Here is a 21,486-nt window from a genome sequence, read left to right on the forward strand (position 1 = left end):
TTTGGAAGGTCAATGTTGGGCACATATATGATATTATCGAGTGTCATCTATTTTGCCTCTTTAATTGGTTATTTTCCATGTTTTTATGATATCAATTGTTATCTAAATGTTGTATATGGTTATTATAATGAAATACTAGTATGAATGGATGGATTGTAGGGTATTTCTAGGAAGGGAATCTCGTTGAATGAGTGACTCACTAGGGTGTGACTTGAAGTAAAGATTGTTCTATTTTGTGTAGTTATTTTGAACTCTACTAATCATTCATACTATTGTAAAGGAGAATGGTTAGGTGGTAAGAGTGACATGAGCTCTTGTCATAAGGACGGTCCCAAGGTTCTTATGATTATGATAGGGACTAACCTTGTGTGTGTCAGTTCGGTAGAACAATATTTTTACCATCACAAGTGCATGATTTCACTAGTCACACTTAAGAACAGTTATCTGAATAAATTGAGTTCTATAAGAGTTTGGCTGTATATATTCTTTTATGAAATAATTGGATGACTCATTGTATTATAAATGTATATTATCTCTTTTTCCAGTTAGCTTATCCTATTGTGTGTTTTGTGGTTACTATGTTGTTTTCCTTTCTCTATAATAATTATTTTATTAGTGTGAACAAATAAAAATACAAGTGTACGGATACCTTTTATAGATGAAAAGTCAACTATTTGAGTCGTAATGATATTAGATTATATTAGGTATAATTTTGAAAATGATCATAATATAATAGTTTAAAAATGTATATGTGTGATATTGATATAATCTTACATTTTGGATGACTATACATTCAATGTTTTTCTACATATTTATTATAAAATATTTTATTTTAGTAATATTATATTATTAAAATGAGATGTTAAATAATTAATAAATGATAAATTAGTTTTTGAAAATATTTTGTACATATATGAGATAAAAGATAACTTTTGTTTCACCACAACCAAGTTTTCTTTTATCATCGCTGTTCTTCGAAAGTTGGTAAAACTAAATTATTTTGAATTTTTTTTACTAAACATTAGTGTGTTTCAAACATGTTAGTCACCTTTTAGGCCTAACAAGACATGTGTTGTAATAATCAGATTCACTGCATATTAATTACCTGCATATTAGATTGTGTGTTTCAAACATATCAGATTCACTGCATATTAATGACTTTTTAACATAGATACAATAATCAGATTCACTGCATATTAATTACCTCCCAACATTAATTATTGCGGTCTCAAAAGTCAATTTGTGCGCGTACGAGGGCATTAAATTTTATACTGTTTGATTTGATAACAAATTAATCAACGCTTTTAATATATGAAACTGCAACATAACAACCGTATGGGTAGTTACTAACATAGTACGTTTTTTAATTAACATTCAACAAAATATGTCAAATACTAAAAACAATTCAAATATTATCATATTTAAAATATTAAATAAATTTAATTAAAAAAATTAAATTTATTTATTTCTAAAACTGAAACCAAACTTAAAAAAAAAAGACTAATTTTAATTTTTATTAAAATTAAGGAAAAAAACATTTAACCCTTATATACATCGATACATAAATAAAAGAGGAACAAACAAAGAATAAAATTAATACAAGACTAAACCATGTAAATATAATTGTAACTTTATCCTCAAAGACTTAATTTCATTTAAAAATGAATTAGTTAAATCTTATTTATTCTTTATGAATTGAAAATTTTATAATCTAACTTAACTTGAATTGATTGGTCAAGTAAGTTGACTTACTTAGGATATTTATTTTTAAAATTTATTTTATATATTTATTATAATATAATTGAAATAGATTGAATGAATTATTAGTTTTATATATTTTATCAAACATTACTGTGAGTATAGTAATAAAAAAATAAAATATTAATTCACTTTCAACTCTCTTAAATCTATTTAATTTATGGATTAAGTAACTCAGATTTAGTTTAATCTATTTTTAAAAATTTAACTCCAACTTATAATGAATTAGATTGAATGATGATATATTTGGATAATGAAGAATAATACAAATACATCTTAACTCGGTATACATCCATTGTGTATATATTTTCTATTTATCTCTTTTCTTGTTAATATAACCATTTATTCTTTTTAAAAATATATTAGATGTTAATACATTTTTTTTTTCGCATCAACCAAATGTAAATATGAGACGGCAGAGAAAAGCAACACTGGAAGGGAAAACCGTGCTAAGATAATACGAGTGGAAAAAACTGATTTGTAACAATTATTGATAGAGATAGGTAGGAAGAATTGTCGACAAGACATGCAATAATTACATGATATTACATGTTTTCACTGTTTTTTTTTCTTTAACCGTTAGTCAAAATACCAGATTTCTTGGCATTCACCTAAAGTATAAAAATGAAGGGAGATACTCTTTGCCGTTTTGCAAAAAAAATGTGTGTGGATGAATTTAAGCTTTGTGATTGTAGCAGCACATAATTTATTAAGAAACATAACAGCCATTTGATTTATAGTTTGTCATTATCGTTACACAGTTGTGCTAAACACAATTATACATAATATCTTAGTTTGTTTGTCTATGTTTTTTCCAGAACTGTCGTTTATTGGCTTCAGGTATAAATGGCTCCCAGATATCACTAGCGACAACCTTCATCACAACGGACTTGTCTATTTATTCTTATTCAACTCAACACGTTTCTATAAAATAAGTGTTCTTTGTATGATATGTTGCTTAAAATTAATTTCATACAGTGAAATAGAAGAGATATATGAAATGGCCCCAAAGCACGATTAGTACTTGATGATAAACACCTTCCCACCGTTAGATTTTTAATTAATATATAGGACTAAAAATGGGTTGTTTGATTTTTCTTTTCATGTTTGTTTATTGTTTAATGAATTATCACGCACTATTATTTTAATAATTTGTGTCTTTTTAAAGATAAAATTAAGAACTATTATAAAAAGAAAATAAATATGTTTAAAAATATTTCAAATCTCTTTATTTTATTTTTCTAAATTATAATCAAATCTCACTGAACGAAATTAAGGTAGAAAACATTAAACTAATAATATTTTAAAATTAAATTTAAATATTTTATTCTTCGAATTTCAATATATATTGAATGACACAAAATTTATGATAATTACATTAAATTAAAATATTATATTATAATAAATAAAACATCTTTATAAGATTGTTGTAATAAAATTTTACACCGGCACAAAACAGCGTATAAAGTCCTTCAAGGTTAAAAATGGTCGGTGACATTTTTATAAACAAATGTAATTATTGGACATCGTTTAGGACAGTAATTCAATGTCAATTTGTTATAAGACGTCGAATATTAAGAAATTCGACGTCCTATTAAATAAATTTAGCAAAAATGTTTGACACGAAGGTAAAATGCACTTACATATGACGTCAAATGTCCTAGAATTAGACGTCAAATGCCCTAGAATTAGATGTCAAAAGATTAGTGAATTCAATAAAAATTTGAGCGAGACGTTGAAAATTCGTTCACTTTATTTTAGCGTGCAAGACTCTCTTCTCTGCTCAATCTTTTCTCGAACGAAGTTTGACGACCATCACACGTAATCTTTATTTCATTTGATACAAATGCATGTTGATTAACTACTTTAGGTATGATTTTCGTTTGTTTTAACCGATTATTTTTATGTTCTTGTCCTTCATAAACACATTCTGCTTTCTCTCACCAGTGACAACACTTTATTCCGAACACACCTTTTGAAGTTTAGTTTTCGTTTTTAAGAACTTATTTGTTGAACTTGTTTGTTGTTGTTTATTGTTGATACTACACTACACTCTATAAAATACCATAAACTATATTACATTTGTTATTTTTCTACTTTTCAAATCTCGTAGAGTTTTAAAAAAGATCACAAAGGATCACAATTAATTAAAAAAAACAAAAAAGTTAATTCACATCGAACATAAAGTAATATTGAACGTCAATTTGTACTAGGGTTCGATGTCAATTAATGTAAATTAACGTCGAATTTTTTAAATTTAACATCAATTTAACATTTGCGGGTATAACGTCGATCTCAAACGGTATTTTTATACTAGTGTCACTTATTAAAATAAATTAGAAAATAAAATTAATTATAAAAAAATTATCAAAATAGTATTTTATATGATAAAGTTAAACAACAAATAAAAATATTAAAAAAATTAAAATTGATTAAAAAGGTGCTTAGAAACAATTTGATAAATCTTTGGATAAAATCACACAAAGGCAAATTTGAGTTATGAATGTTTTCAATAAATATAAACTGTGTCAAAATTCTGTTTTAATAATATGTAAAAAGTTGTTCTGTTTAAAAATATACATAAAAAGACAGTTGTTATGAAATGAATTTAATGAATCAACATATTAGACTTGTTTATCCTATAAATGAAAATATTTATTAAATTAAGTATTATTTGTTATTTAAGTACTGGATTATAAAACAAAAGTTAATATTTAACTACTTCCAAATAAGTGTATACTAAGCATCATTTGTAACATGTTTTTTTTTTCTTTTTCAAAAGGATTTTTTTATGTTTAAAAGTTTCCCTTCTGGATATTAATATATTTAAATGATAAGAATTTCAAAGATTTGAAACTAACTTCATGAATTTAAAAAACTTAAAAGAGTTTTATAAGGTTCTAGAAAACATTCGAACTTAGTTAATAAAAAGATTCAAGGGTTGATTAAGAAAATAAACTAATACAATTGTAAGAATATTTGAAAAGTTTATCAATTATAAAGTGATAGTGAAATTTATGCAAAACTTAATCAATTATAAAGTGCTAATTAATGAAGTTTACGGACACATGTTAATGTTAAAATGAAATACAATTTCGTAATATCAACATTAGAACTTCAAGTGAGAGCAGTCCGTTTAGTATTTCGTTAAATATTAAAATATATGCACGATCTTCGTTAACAATATACTTGATATTTTTATTCGCTTTTTCAAAAGTACTTAAAACGTACTAAGTTTTCACAATAAGGTAAAATAAAACAAATCGATTGTGAGGTATTTTAATATATTATTTTTGTGTTTAATTTCTTTCTAGAAAAATAATTGTTTATAAATAAACCAGTCTATAAATAGAAACCTAGGCTGAAATGGATAGGAGAATTGAATGATACCATCTAAGTAACTTCTTTTACAAGATGAAATGTTTGTCATGGAAAGTGAAGATTTTGGAAGCAACAATCACGTCAAGAAGAGTAAAATATCTTGATTAAAGAAAGTGATTTGTTTTAGGTATGCTTGATTAAAAAAAAGTTATTGAAGAATCAGTACCTTCTTGCTGCTTTTATGGTTGGAATTATTTGATGAGACGGTCAATAACAAGAAGATTTTTATTTTACGAGGATAATGTCCATTAGAAGGAGAGCCACAGATATTATGTCATGTCTGATGTCACTCATCACTGCACACTGATGCAGCCACTTAGGTTAAACAATGGACATGGTTGAAGTTGAAAGATAAGACCAACATGCAGAAGAAACATTAAATACACAATTTAGGCATGACCAAAAAAAATGAATTCACTTTAATGTCTCACGTTTTGTTTACTTGTGAGAGGTAGGTAACTATACAAGACTAACCTTAACATAACTGTTTTAATCTTCACCTGAATCTGATCTAAAATTCGATCATCAGAACAAAAGGTGGAAGTACATATTGTTGGATTGATTCAATCTATATAAGTGCATAGAATCGGACCAAGATTGGGCCTAAACGAGTCCAATAACAAATTTAGATTTGAGGGTTATTCCCTCGCCACCCCACTTTGCTCCCTCCACCACCACATTTTTTTAAAATTCCAAAACTATCCTTTATATTTTAAAATATCCTACACCCCACCTCTTTTCTTCAACGGATGTCAACATCCGTTGAAGAAAAAATACTTCCACGAACGTGCCACATCCGTTGCCTTTTTTGTTTTTTAGCTTTTAGTTTTTTTATTTTTTTTTGTTTTAAATTAATATATAAATATTATTTAATTATTTTAAAATTATTACTTAATTATTTATAAATTAATTTTATTTTATTTAATAAAATAATAATTATTAATTTTAATTTATGTATTATTATTTAAATAATAATTAAAAAATTTATTATAAATATATTAAAACGGATGTGCCACATCATCCGTTGCATTTTTGTTTTTTAGTTTAGCTTTTTTATCTTTTTTGTTTTAAATTAATATATAAATATAATTTAATTATTTTAAAATTATTACTTAATAATTTATAAATTAATTTTATTTTATTTCATAAAATAATTATTATTAATTTTAATTTATGTATTATTATTTAAATAATAATTAATTTTTTTTTTATAAATATATGAAAACGGATGTGCCACATCCGTTAACGGATGTGGCGACATCCGTGTTTTTTAGTTTTTAATTTTTTATATTTTAAATTAATATATAAATATTATTTAATTTTTTAAAAATTATTATTTAATTATTTATAAATTAATTTTATTTTATTTAATAAAATAATAATTATTATTTTAATTTATATATTATTATTTAAATAATAAATAAAAAACTTTTTAAAAATCTATTAAACGGATGTGGCACATCCGTTAACGGATGTGACCACATCCGTTGAAGTTTTTTTTTTTAAAATAAAAATAATAAACTAAAATATAAAATATGTAAATAAATGTTACGGATGTCAACATTCGTTGAAGGTGAAACGGATGTTGACATCCGTTTTATAGAAGGGTAAATAAGGTATGGGGAGGTGCAGGGAGTGGTTGGTGGTGGTGGAGGGAGCAACTCTCTAGATTTAACTTATATTATTTAATAGGAGATTAAATATTTAGTTATTATCTTTGAAACCTTTATTTTAGTTATTATTCTTTGTAACAAATACAGTTAGATAGAATATATGATAGGTGGTTATTTTTGTAATGTTTATTTTGATTCTTTTTTTTTAACTTTCAACTTTGTTGTGCATGGAAGTGGACTTTGGGCTTACTTTCTGTGATCCACTTGTTGGGCTTTCAACTTGTGGTGAAAAAGCACGTTGTAGGAGGGTTACTCCCTACACCGTTCTATATTGCTCTCTGCACCACAACATTTTTAAATTTACATTCCGGTTGAGATTGCCTTGATTCAGTTATTAGAAGTTCTAACATACACCTTGTCAAGAAAAGCTAATAATATATTTGGTGGTGTTTTCGAATGCTTTTTATCGGTTAAAATTCCATGTCAATCTTTAAAAAGAAGGTTATACTAAATTACTGAGTTAGACCTATATAAGATTTCATTTAACAACACTAAAAACAGCTATTAAAATAAATGTATCAATGTTACTTTCGTCTAAGTCATATTTTTTAAAACTAAATAATTCCTTAGTAATTAATTTAATTCATAGCAAATAGATATCACCCTTTCTTTTTCAGTGTCAAATTAGAGATGATATTGATTTCTTTTTATAATTATTGGAAGTCTCACGTTGACTAGAGATAAGATCAATTCATAATTTATAAATGGGTGCAAACCTCACCTTACAAGCTGGTTTGGTGAGGTTGACTTAGACTTAAAGTTCACTATTTGTTGTTTGCTAGGCATACCTATATACCTCATTCAGAAGAGAGAAATTATTATGTTTATGATAAATTAATTTTTATCAATTAAATTAATTATCCCTCTTAATTATAATTATTAGGTAATTCAGACTTGTGAAATAAGTATGGACGGTGTCTTTCTCCCTTTAACTAGAAAATTAAAGAGTTTAATTTCAAAAATTGAAAATTTCATATTATTAACTCTCTTCATAAGTTAATTATTTAAGGTTATTAACTAAATTAGCGGACTTTTAAAAAACATAAACAGTGTTCTGTTTTTGTTTTTACCGGTGGTGTGCAGAGACTTTGAGGTCAACTCTATTCAACGTTTGTAATCTCACACGACCAAATCAAATCAAGTGTCTGCGTTTTCTACGCTCTGGACCGCATTTTGCGTAAGCGTAATAACGGTGCTAACTTTCCAGGAAATTAATTTGTCACTGTCACTCACTGCATTCATCAATTTTCCAACTCATATTAGCAACACATGAAGATATGGCAAAATGCAACTTTCTTGGTGTTTTCCTCACCATTGACTTCTTCAACACCTCTCAAATATCTTTTGTGTCTGATGCCAATGAAAGGAAACCAGTAACAATCAACTTTCCTTCTCACTTCTGAGTTCTATCTAACACTAGCTTCGAACTTCAGTCAGTATAAAAGGTATGCATTTCACTCTTTTTTCTTATTCTTGCTGCTACTATATGAAATTGATTTTATCCTAATCACAAGAAATTCTGAAAATCTACTCTACTTCTTATTTTTTCTCAAATATGTTGACAGCTTGTATCTTGTTGGTATATAAACTCCTTGGTTGCTGTGCATATTGTCATGGTCTTGTAATTTTTCTGAAGTTGTTTCTTTATGTTTATAACTTGAATGTCCATCAAACAATCCCCCTAATTGAAGCTTTTGGTTATTTGGTCCTAAAGCCCTTGTTTATTTCCCTAACCAAAGCGAGAGAAATATTTATGGACAATTCTATTACGAATTACATACCCAACCCAAGCAATTTTACTTGTGATTTATATTTTTGTATTTTCCAGCGGATGGGATAAGAATTCGTTGCGTCAGTTTTGTAAACACAATACCATTTTGGATCAACTTCACTTTTAGAAGTTTGAATTGAATATCATAGTTCACTTTTTATTTTCCTATCTAACTGTAAGAAGTACCCAAAAGCTCAATTTTACAAGTTAAAATCACATACTCTCATTATATTGAGCTTGAGGATGATGTTTGCTGTATATAGAATGATCTAGATAGTTGAATTGGTATTCATTAGTTAATATCCTTTTATTCAATCTGTTAAATGGCCTGCTCTGGAATAAATTTAGAAACTTGTTGTGCTTTATAAGAGGATTGATTTAGAGGAATTTGATTCCAGGGAAAAAGAGATACAATTTGAAGGTTCATTAGTTCAAACTTCCTGGCAATAGAAAAGTGTTCAGTTTATATTGTTTGAGTAAAGAATTCAGTATAGACTTTTCAGCATGGCTGGGTTGGAGCTCGTTCCCATAGGTACAATTCTGACATTGGTAACTTCACAAATCTTGAAAACAGCTCAAGCAGCATCTGATGTTCTTGTTGGTAAAGAAAGTTTCAAGGCCCTTTCAAAACATCTATTTGATATTGAGCCAGTGCTGAAGGAATTGCAGCTTCAAGAATTGAATGACTCTCAAGCCGCAAGGGTTGCTCTGGAGTCTCTTGAAGCGGATGTTAAGAAGGCAAATAATTTGGTGGAAAAGTATAGGAACCGTGGCCGCTTTTACTTATTGATTAAGTGTCGATCAATTGTTGAGGAGGTTGAACAAGTCACAAGGGATATTGGAAAGTCTCTAGCTGCATTGTCTATTGCAAATACTGAAGTCCTATCAAGAATTTCTGATCAGGTCAACAGATTGCAAAATGAGATGCAAAGGGTGGAGTTTGAGGCTTCCCAGTCCCAGATTCAAGTTGTTGACAAGTTAAACCAGGGACTTAGAGAACAGAAACTGGATCAGGCTTTTGCAAATGACATGTTAGAGGAGATAGCAAGGGCAGTTGGGGTGCCAGTGGAACCCTCGGAAATAAGCAAAGAGTTGGCTAGCATTAGGAAGGAAAAAGAAGAAGCTTCTGAAAGAAAAGAAAGAGCTGAATGTGTTCTTTTGGATCAGATCATTCAGTTACTCTCTCGAGCTGATGCTGCAAGGGATTATGAAGAAGTAGAGAGGCAATACTTTGAAAGGGTTAAGGTGATAGAGAGATATGGTTCAAGGGAAAAATATATCCCCCCACTCAATTCTTTCCATTGTTCTATTACTGGAGCTGTTATGGAAGATCCTGTCAGCCTTTGCACTGGTACTACATGTGAGAGACATGCTATTGAAGCTTGGTTTTCCGATGGCAACAGGAAAGACCCAGAAACTAAAGTTGTTCTTGAAGATACTACATTGAGGTCTAACATTCCTCTAAGACAATCTATTGAAGAATGGAGAGAACTTAATTATTGTCTGATAATAAGGTCTATCAGAGAAAATTTGTTATCATCTTCTGACCTGCAAGAATCCTTGACCCAAATGCAGGATCTTGTAAGAAAGAATTCTATTAACAAGGATTGGATTTCTATAGGAGAGCTTACTGATAATGTTATCTCTATCCTCGGGAGCTCTGATGACAAAGAAGTAAAGAGGAAGATTTTGATAACTTTGAAGGATGCTGTTGAGGGGAATACAAGAAACAAGGTAAGCAAACTGTTTCTTTTTCTTGCTTCAGTCAAACCACACACTTCTTTGAGGATTTGCAATTTATGATTTAGAGGGACAAATGGGAAAAACATAGGTACGACAAATGTGTGAAAATATTTTCTTGATTGTATTTTTTCGAACATGATGTTCTTAAAAGGTCATATGCTGCTCATGGTTCATTGATTTTATTTCATGTTACCATTTGAAGTTTCTCTCAGTTCTTTCCTGAGTAGAAAGTGGACCGATTTTACCGTTGAGATAATCCGAATTCCTTTTAATTACTACAAACATATCGTACATGCAATCTAAAAATCAATTTAAATTTTACACTTTCATTAAATTTTATAGGAGAAAGTGGCTGAATCTCGAGGATGGGATCACGTTCTTTCCTGCTTAGGGAGTGACTCTAGCATTTCCAAGGAAGCAATTGATCTGCTATATGAACTGCTTCAAGAACAATCTGGTTGGAATCAATATCTCTGTAAAAGGCTTTGTGAAAATCGCACTGCAGTTTTGTCCCTTGTTGCCCTTCTAAAGAATCTTTCCGGCCATTCTACCGAAGTTGCCGAAAAGATTTTGACGAAGCTTTTTGAACTAAACGAGGAAACCATTACTATTGCTGCTAATTTTGGCTGGTATAAACCTCTTGTTGATCGCATGATTGAAGGTAAGAAGATTGATTATTTTCAACTTGTATGTGATATAATGAATATTTTTCCATTATATTGAATATATATGTGTATGTGTATGCATGCGCATAGAATTAGCCCTTCCCACCTGCCGTGGAAGAAGACAAAGATGTCATGTCATCTAGCTAGCTAAGGAAATACAGAATAATCCTACATTGCTAACTAGTATGCTTAAAGTTCTTTTGTTGAAAAAATGAAATGGGTGATTATTAGAACTTCAATGAAATAGTTTGTATATGATTTACAATCCTTTTGACTGAAAGAGCACTTGTATAGTAACTAGTGAGTTGATCATAATGAGTTATTTGTTCTTTTTTATCTTCTAGGACCAGATTCAAGAATATCAATGGCAAAAGCCATTGTTAATTTGGAGTTGAATACTTCAAACTTGAAACTCCTTGGCAACGAAGGAGTTATACCTCCTTTGCTAGAAATGCTGTCGGGAAGCGCTGAATCAAAAGACTTGTCATTGTCAGCCCTGATTAAATTAGCAGGATCTCATGCTAATAAAGGAATTATTGCTACATCTGGAGGAGTTCCTCTTATTCTAGATTTAATGTTCTCTCCTCGGACACGGGCATTCATCATCATTAAATGCTCTGAAATCATTGAGAAGCTTTCTTCAAATGGTGATGGAATTTGTTTCTTCGTTGATGGAGAGGGGAAACAGATTGAGTTAGATTCCATCATCACCAAAGTACTAGCTTTGCAGCAGAGTTTCAGCTTAGGTCCTAACATACGTAAGCCTGCACTGCGTGCACTTCTTGGCATTTGCAAGTTTGAGACTGATTTGGTTAAGAAAGCAATTCTTGCAGCCAACGGTGTATCTCTAATTCTTCCACTTCTTGATGATCCCGACTCAGAAATCAGAGAGACCTCCATAATTCTACTCTATCTTTTCTCTCAACACGAGCCAGAAGGAGTAGTTGAATACCTCTTCAAGCCTAGAAGGCTTGAAGCCTTGATTGGATTTCTTGAGAATGAGGAGAATGATAATGTACAGATGGCTGCTGCTGGTTTACTTGCTAACCTGCCAAAATCAGAACGAGAACTCACTATGAAGCTGATTGAGCTGGGTGGACTTGACGCAATCATAAGCATTTTGAAAACTGGCAAAATGGAAGCAAAAGAAAATGCTCTCAGTGCACTCTTCAGGTTCACAGACCCTACAGATATTGAGTCACAGCAAGATCTGGTTAAACGCGGAATATACCCTTTGCTTGTAGATTTTCTCAACACTGGTTCAGTCACGGCAAAGGCAAGAGCAGCAGCTTTCATTGGTGATCTTTCGATGAGCACTCCAAAGCTCACAGTTATTCCGAAGCCAACTGGTTGCTGGCTTTTCAGATCATCACGTGTTCCTTTGTGTCCAGCACATGGGAGTGTATGCAGTGTGAACAGCACATTTTGTCTTTTGGAGGCTAAGGCTTTACCTGGCTTGATAAAGCTATTACATGGGGAGGTTCATGCAACTGCTTATGAAGCAATACAGACACTTTCCACATTGGTTTTGGAAGAATTTCCTCAAAGGGGAGCTCGTGTCTTGCATGAGAATAATACAATAAGATCCTTATTGGACATTTTGAACTGGGGAACTGATTCTCTCAAGGCAGAAGCTCTAGGACTGTTAGAGAAGGTGTTTGTGTCAAAGGAAATGGTAGAATACTATGGAACAACAGCTAGATCACGTCTTATTGGTTTGACTGGCATGAATATATATGGAGATAGTCACCTCAGGAGAAAGGCTGCCAAAGTACTATCATTGCTTGAACGCTATTCAAAGTCATCATCATCTGCCATCTCCGGTGTTCTGGAGTGAAATTGCAGTCCTTTAGTAGTTTTATTTACCTCTTTGTGTTCTCACTCTAGTGTTTTATTTTGTGTAAACAGTGTAAAGTTCGCATTTTCATGGAAGCTTTTAAGGTTTTCACATAAGAATTGCTTAAAAATTCAGTGTACATGCATGCCAGAGTGAATAGGAAAGCTTTTGGGCAACTTTTAAAGAGTAGTATTAAATCTCCAAACTTGAAAATTGTAACTCATTAATGTTCCATCATGTGTTGAAATTGCCAGTCTCTAAAATCATGCTAGATGCCAGTTATGAATACGTGTGTGCCAACTACCTTGTTTATCCTGTTATTATGATTATTTGATTACCATGGGACCATGCCCCTACTTGCATACGTAGCCCGTGGGAAAAGGGAGGCTGCTATTCCACATGATAAACTAAATCTCGGGAAAGGTAGAAGCAAAAGGCACTGATAGAACTAAATGTTTCTCATTTTCATAACATGTTGACCTGAGTCTAGACCACAAAGGCAGTGAAAACTTAAAGATGTCTAACTCTCTTAGTACCAGTGCTTGGGCTTGGTAAAGCTAACATGAAACGTTACAGAGTCCCAATCATTGGTATAAAACACGAACCAACACTTCCCTGGATATGAAAGATCAAAGTGACACAGCAAAATTTAATTTTCTCAGCAAAACAGCTATCGGTTCATAGATTTTAATAGATTCATTATCCATTTCACACTGATAATGTGGTGGCTGAGTCTCTCCCAACGCCAACGCGTTGTGCTTTACATTGGAAATTTAATGAACTTAGGTAAGACATAAATCAACTTCTGGCCCTTGTCGCCTTTTTCACCTTCAATCTATTAATGGAGATTACCTTTTTGGAGCCTTTGTCGTTTTTTGTTTCAGGTAAGTAGTAGCAGTTTATTTATGCAGTCCCATTAAGGTCTACGTTAAACTTGCCAATTTGACGTGTTTAAATGGAGTTCAAATAATTAATGTGTGTAAAAAATTCTATGAATGTATACAATTCTATAAATACAAAGGAAAAATATATTTTGTCACATATTTTTTTTATAACATTTTCACGTACAAATATATGTTATTTTATCATTGATTCGTTATTTATTTGTTGTATTACGTATTCTAAATTCAATGAGAGAATGACATGTGCATTCTGTCAAAATATTGTTAAAAAAATATATGTTAACATATTATTTTCAAAATCCAAATTCTGAAATGAAAGAATATTTTCAAACAAAATAAATCACTTTTTTTTAGATAATAATATTTTAACACAAATTTTTTAATAACATATTTACGCGTGTCATTTTTTTATTGGGTTTAATGTATAATAACAAATAAATAATGAACGAATAAAAAAAAGAAACAGGTTATATCGAAATGTTGTAAAAAATTGTTGCAAAATATTATTATTATTTTATTTTAAATTAGTTGTTATATGTGCTATATGATACAAGAGAATAAAAAAAACAATATAACAACATGATCTTATGAGAATTCATACATTCTTGTTTTACTTTAAATGAGTATTAATGGACTTTTTAAACAAGTCATTATAATTTTGTAAATTTTATCTCAATGAAGAAATCTTATAAAAATCTTTATTTTAATATTTTAATTTCTTACAAGTTATAGAATATTAAAAAAGTATTATTAGAATGAAAATTGATAATATTGAAATACATCTTTAATTATTAAAGTTTTAAGTTATACTTAGTTCTTAATAAGTTACATTAGATTATTTTAATAATTTCTTTTGTCATATTTAAATATTAAATTCAAGACTCTTCTTAATATCTATGAACTGGATTTGAATCGATGTCGTCTCTGAGATTTTATTGTAGTATGTAACGAGTACACGAGACAGAGAGAAAAGAGAAAATAATTTTTTTATAATTGGCAGAATGTAATTTGATGTTGAATTTCTTGATAATAATATTAAGTTTTGTATAGTTAAAATGTAAATTTGAAAATTGAATTACTATTCATTATATACTTTATTGAATACTTTTTTTTTCATTGCCAGTTCTCTTCATTATTCCTTTCTCGTAATCCCCTCTCCTTCATACTCTTGTTTGGTGAAGCTAGAAAACATAAAAGATGAGCTTAAATTTACTAAATTAGGATGTGTTACGGTATTCATGATGTGTATATTGTCATTGGGGGTGGCAAAGTGTAATGAATTAAATTTTGTTAAGGAATTTTCAAAACCTAAACTTATTCTAACTTTATAAATCATAACATTTTCTCCCTCTCCTCCCAGCGTGGAATTTATAAAAAAAAATAAGATATTAAAATGGGATATCATGTAGGAAGTCACATCATGTGGTAAACAAGTTATAAAACATAATTTTGGTAATGAAATAGTAGCCTCTGATAAATAAGACCAAATATTTAAAAGCATCATTAGAAAGAAACCAACAAAGTAGACACATACTCACTTAAGAAACTCTTTCTAGAAGGATAGTACAATTAATTAGCATAATTAATTTATTGTTGCACCATAACAACTCATGACTAATTGATGTTATATTGCTCTTTCAAACTTGTTGTCTTGCTTCCCTCAAATCTCTAAAAATGATGGTGTCATCAATGTGTATGTGAAATATCCTTTTCATAAAATCAAAATCTCATGCATATTCTTAGTAATGATTGTAGTGAAAGTTGTTTGCAACTTTTCTTCAACTCCAAGTACTTTTTTGGTTTTGCTTATTTCCAAAATCCCTAAGACAACAATGCTTAGACATAAACATTTTAATTTGAAATTATCGTCTGCACTCTCCGTACACAATAAATCTTTCACTCCCAAATTTTTTAAGAACATATTACCTGTACCACAGTTATAGTTTTACCCTTTTAAATTCTTTTAGGAAGAGTCCTTCAATACCTTATTGAAATTTATCGATGAATTAAACTTCCCAAGGACATTATCCAAATAAAAAACTTACGAATAGAGGTAACATCTCATTCTTATCCTCTTTAATGTCATTATTGTTCGATGGATAAAAATAATATCTTTTGAAAATATTTAATTAAAACACACAAGTTTGTATTTCATTTTTCTATTTATCTTTTCTTATACTTTTATAATAGAATTTTGTGAGGTTTAGTTTGCATTTTTGTTGTATTTAAAGTTAAAAGACATGAGAGAGGAGTTTGTGCGATGTAAAATTTTTCACGTTATAATAATATTTAGTTAGTTGTCAATAGATAATAATGGTCATATGTTTTCTTTGGCTGTGGAGTTTCTATGTTATATTTTTATATTTATTGTTTTTATATTATTTTTCTGTTAGTAGTGTTATTCTATGAAGTAAAAGACAGTGATATTTTCATGAGACATTTTTTTTTCATTAGTCATTTATGTTAATGGAGCTTTTAAATTCTGAAAAATGTTATTTTTTTTCTAGTGGTGTGAAAACAGATTATCTGGTTCAGCCCACCATGAATTGACCACTTAATGAGCTAATTCAATCTAGCTTACTTATTAATAAGTTGAAAAAATTCAAACACAGTTTGTCTCACCACAGGTTGGTGGGGTTAAACGAGTTAATATACTCGCTCACATATTTACAAGTTTTTTTTCTAAATAAAAAAATATAATATTGTGTAATTTAAATCTAAATAAATTTCACTCTAAAATGATGTTAAACTCCAAAAACAACTCAAAATAAAAAAAGTAATATATAACTCAAATTTAATCCAAAAACAAAGTCAAAAAGCGAAAAAATAAGTTTCTAATATTAGTCATTTTTGTGTCACTTGTCTATTTATAAGATTAGAGTTTTGAATGGATAAAACATCTTCTTTATCTCCATTTACAATACAATAAAAAAAGTGTTAACAAATAATATTGAAACACAAAGAATAAATAATTAAATTAAACTAGGTGGTTTGGTGAGCCAACCTCGCTCATCACGGGTTCAACCAAGTAAAAAAAATAACATTTTTTTTCAAACCCAACCTAGCTCGAATCCATGGTGGGTTAAGTTGTTCCGTGAGTTCTAACTCATTCTGACAACACTATTTTTTTTCTACTGTTTAATTTTTTTCTTTTGATCAAACCTTCCATTCTGTTGAAAATTCAAGTGAATCTAAGTATCATGTTGAGTAAAAGAGAAAAGAAATTGAGCATCATAAGGGAAAACCTTATAAAGATTAAATTAGAAATTATGTCAATATCTTATATGTGGGTTGAACTCATGTCTCAATATTGATGTTATGTCTTTTCAATTATTTTCCCTCAAAAAAAACTATCACATAAAATAAACAATAATAATAAGGAAAAAAATCACAAACTTGTTATTTTACACTTATTTAATGTTGGAAGTTCTACATCGATTAAAAATAAGGTCAATTTACAGTATATGAGTAGGTGCAAATATCACCTTATAAACTGGTTTTGTAAGATCAGAGTTAGATTTAAAATTCACTTCTTAAGATGATGTGAGAATCATGAATTAAAGTCTATCATAACAAAAAATATTATTATTAGTTAGATTTATTGTTTCATTCACTATTATGCTATAAACTGGTTTTGTAAGGTTGAGTTAGATTTAAAATTCACTTCTTAATATAATATGATAATCATGAATTAAAGTCTATCATAACAATTTATTATTAGTTAGATTTATTGTTTCACTCACTTGTTAGTGTACCAATGTTGAAGAAACTTTTATTTTTATTAAGAAACTATTTTACTCTTACATGACATAAACTCTTACCTAAGAAGAAGTTACAATTATTAAAGATATATAAGAAAAAAAAATCATAAACTTATTTCTTTAATATGATTGATGGAACACAATAATATTATATATGCGTAAACCCTTTATAATTTTGTCTAGAGCTGTCAAAACGGATCATCTGGCTCAGCCCATCACGGGTTGGCTCACTTGGCTCACTGGCTCACTTAATTACATTTTTTTTAAATAAAAAAAAATTACAAACTTTCTGTAATTCAAATCTAAAAAAAACTCACCCCAAATTTCACTCCTAAGATGAGTGTTTAATTAATTTTGAAAATAAGGAACTTAAATAATTTTTTCAAGCAAAAAAAAATAATAAATATTTTTTTATAAAATTAAAATTAAATTTTAATAAAATAAAATTAGGTAGGTGGGTTGGTGGGCCAACCCGATCCATCACGGGTTCAATCCGCATGAACCGAGTTAAAATCTGACCCACATAAAAAAATATAATTTTTTTAAACCCAATCCAACTCAAACTCGTGGTGGACCGGATTAGTCCGCAGATTGTGATCATTTTTACAACTCTAATTTTGTCAAAAAGTCATACGACAACGTATAATACGACAACGATAACGATAACCATGGTAAAACAGCCATGAAACAACTACTACACGAACGTTAAAAAAGCTATTAAATTAAAATATTCCATTTGCATGGAAAATGAAAACTTGCGTGAGTGGTTTGTTGAAGTTTTGATCCAATTGACAAAGATTAGGCGAATGAAGACGAAAAGGAAAAGAGAGGAGAGGAAGAAACATTGAAGTTTGGAAAATGTGAAGAAACCGATTTAGCATTAAATTGCAGTAGCAGTAGTACTTTGGAACTTAAAAAAATAAAGCATATGATATGATGGGATGGGAAAGTGCAATTAGAGAAATGATGGTAGGTTGTTTCGTGAGGCATAATTCTCGTCTACCATTGCCAACTCCCAATAGAAACACCGAATAATCTTATGCCCAAAATTACCCATTTACTTGTACAATTTTAAAACCAAAGAAGATTGTGGTTCACATGGGACTGCGATTGCGAAGCAAAGGTCAAACTGCGGGGTGTTTGGTTTGGTGGGAAGTTGTGGCATTTAATTTGAGAGAGGAATAGTTAGTTATGGAAGAAGCTGTCCAAACACGGAATAGCGTAAGCAGTGACTGACTTTGAACTTCAAGTCAACTCCTTGAGACGCTGAGTCAGACCTTTATTTCACGCTTTCATTTATTCTTATTTTCAACCTCCCTCACCCATTCATACTTATCATAATTGCGCCATCATTTTTTTAACTTCTCTTTGAATTTTTCTGCGACCGTCAAAGAAAAAAAAATTAAATATATTTTTATCCCTTAATTTTTTATTTTAAATTGATTTAATTTAGTTTTCTAATTTTACATCCACTTCATTGTTGTAGAGATTATAACAAGAGTCATTATCCACCGTTACTGATGTTAGCAAGAGTGATTATCAACCAATAATGATTATCAACCGATAATTAAAACAACTGACTGTCAACAACCATTGAATTATACAATTCATTGTTATCTTTCATTATTATTATTATAGACTAGCAATTTTTGTTAACAACATACAATTGAAATAATAGCATAAGTAGTGAGACATAATATGAATGTTTTCAACTACATTTGCAAATTAGACAATCTCCATATTCACGATAAAACACAAGGTTGTTTTGAGCTAAGATTAATGTTTTGAACCTAAACAAAATTGAATAAGTATTTGAGTCGATTTGATTTAGTGTGAGACCTACGAGAAGATACAAACATATGTTAGTTAATATATGTATAAAAAAATATACATAAGCCATTGTCATTAATGCTTTTATATATCACAATGAAAGCTTGAAAATAACAATGGGATCATATTAATTAAGCTGATAGCAGTACATAGAAGCTGAGATGTCTGATATCATTAAATGGTACAGATGAGAGATGATTCCTCAATGATTTTATAGCATTTTAATGACAAACACAAACCCTACTGATGATTATAATAGTAAGAGGCAAAAATGGAGTTCAATAATGGAATAAATTAAATACAAATGCCCATTTTCAAATTTATTTGGCTTTAAATGTTGATTAATAAAACAAAAACTTGGCACTATTATGCACCATAATCTTCTAGTTTTTTGTTCTCACTACATTACATATACTAATTCTTTTCATTGTAAATATAAAAAGTGTAGTTTATATACTTTAACTAATATTAAAATATTTATTTTATAACTATTTATTCTAAAAATGGCAGACTAAAATGTTATTCGTAATTAATCATGTATAAGTTTTATCCAGATATAAAATAAAACGAAATAAACAGCTAAAAGAAGTGAGACTCGTACTTTTCTTAACCTTTTAATACTTTGTCTCCCGTCTTCTTTAAGAATTATTTTCACTTTAAAATAATCATGTAAGGGCATATTAGTGGCATCCATTTTTACATATTAGTACTTTTAAAATTTTATATCTAAAATTTATTAGAAATAAAAAAAAATGAAAATTTTACTTATTATAATGAGTTTCACTAATGATTTTATAGTTTCTAGTCAATTTTAACTAAAATAGCATGCAAAATTGTGGTACAAGGTTTTTGTAATCTTAAAGTGTTGGTTTTATTTCTCTAAGAGAACTAGTATGCATTTGTATATGTGAAGTTGAATCCCTAATGAAAAAGATCGTTCTTCATTATGTTTGATTTTTTTTTCTTTTTATAACTTCGTTGTGATGATCAACGTGAAATTTTGATGACACAAAAAAAAAAGCGCATCTAGATTATAAAGCTCCTCTTAAATGTAAATAGAAAAAAAAATCTTTTTAAGTGTGTCATTTTTATGTTGATTCAGGGTTAAATTTTAGAATTATAAAAAAATTATATTAATAAAATGAAAAATTTCTTGTCAATATTATATTAATACCTATATGACATCATTTTTGTATTTTATTTATTTTAAATATATGAAATTAATAAAAATTGACACTACAAACGTTTTAGTTTTTGTCCAATACTATTCTTATAGTTTTTAATATTTAATTTAAATTTATTATAAACAAATAATTATTAAACTAAAATAGTTTTGTTGTCTTTTTTATTTATTTGTATTTAAAGTTTAATGTACACCATCTTCTATACTAATTATGTTAGTTTTCAAAAGAAGAAATAAATTACACCTGTTAGGTTAGAAAAGAAGTTTATGCACTAATTCATTCCAATTAAACTAATTAAGATAAAAAAAATTGTGAAATTTCACATCATTTTGAAGTGATATAATACAGATTTTCTATTAGTACACACTATTTTTTTTTTTCAAAATATACTTTCAAATATAATAATTTATTTTGTAGACAAATTACACAATCTTTAAACTATTTAATTTTTGAAGATTTGGTTACATGAGTGAAAGGGAGAAGACATTCGAAATATAGTTCATAATTTTGAATTATAATACAAGGTGAGGCGGCGCGCGTTGTTTAAATGCATGAAAGTGTTTTATATTGTGTGTGTGAAAAGTAAAAAGGAAAAAGAAAGAAATAGTAAAGTGAAAGAAAGAAAGGAGACGTATAAACATAATTTATTTGTTTGTTTATCGTTCACCAATCAATAACGTGTGATTTTGACCGAAAAAGAAGACTGTTTACCAATCTACAGTAGTAGGACTCCATTAACACGCATGCATGTGGGTGGTATGCCAGTGTTCTACCCGTTTCTCTGAATCAATCAGAAAAGTGGCAAAAGCAGCAATAAAAAGGAAAAGACAAGGCTAAAAAACACGTACAACTCTCAACCCAGTTGGCTTATTCAATGCCCCCTCATGTAACAATTAAAAGTTCGTTGGGGTAGTTGTATCCACTATCCTCCCCCTTCCCCTCTTCCCTCTCTCCTCACACCCTTTAAAATCCTTCCATCTT

General features: G+C 29.2%; 1 protein-coding gene across 2 annotated transcripts; it reads left to right on the forward strand.

Moving 5' to 3' along the window:
* Positions 1–7,919: 7,919 nt before the first annotated feature.
* LOC108326477 (U-box domain-containing protein 43) lies at positions 7,920–13,729 on the forward strand. Of its 2 annotated transcripts, XM_017560003.2 has the most exons (4): positions 7,920–8,257; positions 8,982–10,317; positions 10,669–10,987; positions 11,336–13,729. In XM_017560003.2, the coding sequence occupies exons 2-4, from the start codon at positions 9,088–9,090 to the stop codon at positions 12,826–12,828; spliced, it is 3,042 nt and encodes a 1,013-aa protein (XP_017415492.1). In that variant the 5' UTR covers positions 7,920–8,257; positions 8,982–9,087; the 3' UTR covers positions 12,829–13,729. The 2 variants fall into 2 exon arrangements, with proteins under 2 accessions (XP_017415492.1, XP_052731075.1); XM_052875115.1 differs by lacking the exon at positions 7,920–8,257 and having other exon boundaries at positions 8,295–10,317.
* Positions 13,730–21,486: the final 7,757 nt, after the last annotated feature.

Source organism: Vigna angularis, chromosome 3 (genome assembly GCF_016808095.1).
Source record: "Vigna angularis cultivar LongXiaoDou No.4 chromosome 3, ASM1680809v1, whole genome shotgun sequence".
Lineage (NCBI taxonomy): Eukaryota > Viridiplantae > Streptophyta > Magnoliopsida > Fabales > Fabaceae > Vigna > Vigna angularis.

Bases quoted from the DNA above. Each gene is read 5' to 3' on its own strand.
- LOC108326477 (XM_017560003.2), top strand. From the start codon at position 9,088: ATGGCTGGGTTGGAGCTCGTTCCCATAGGTACAATTCTGACATTGGTA. The intron at 10,318-10,668 runs GTAAGCAAACTG...TAAATTTTATAG, and splicing joins AGGGGAATACAAGAAACAAG to GAGAAAGTGGCTGAATCTCG. The intron at 10,988-11,335 runs GTAAGAAGATTG...TTTATCTTCTAG, and splicing joins TGTTGATCGCATGATTGAAG to GACCAGATTCAAGAATATCA.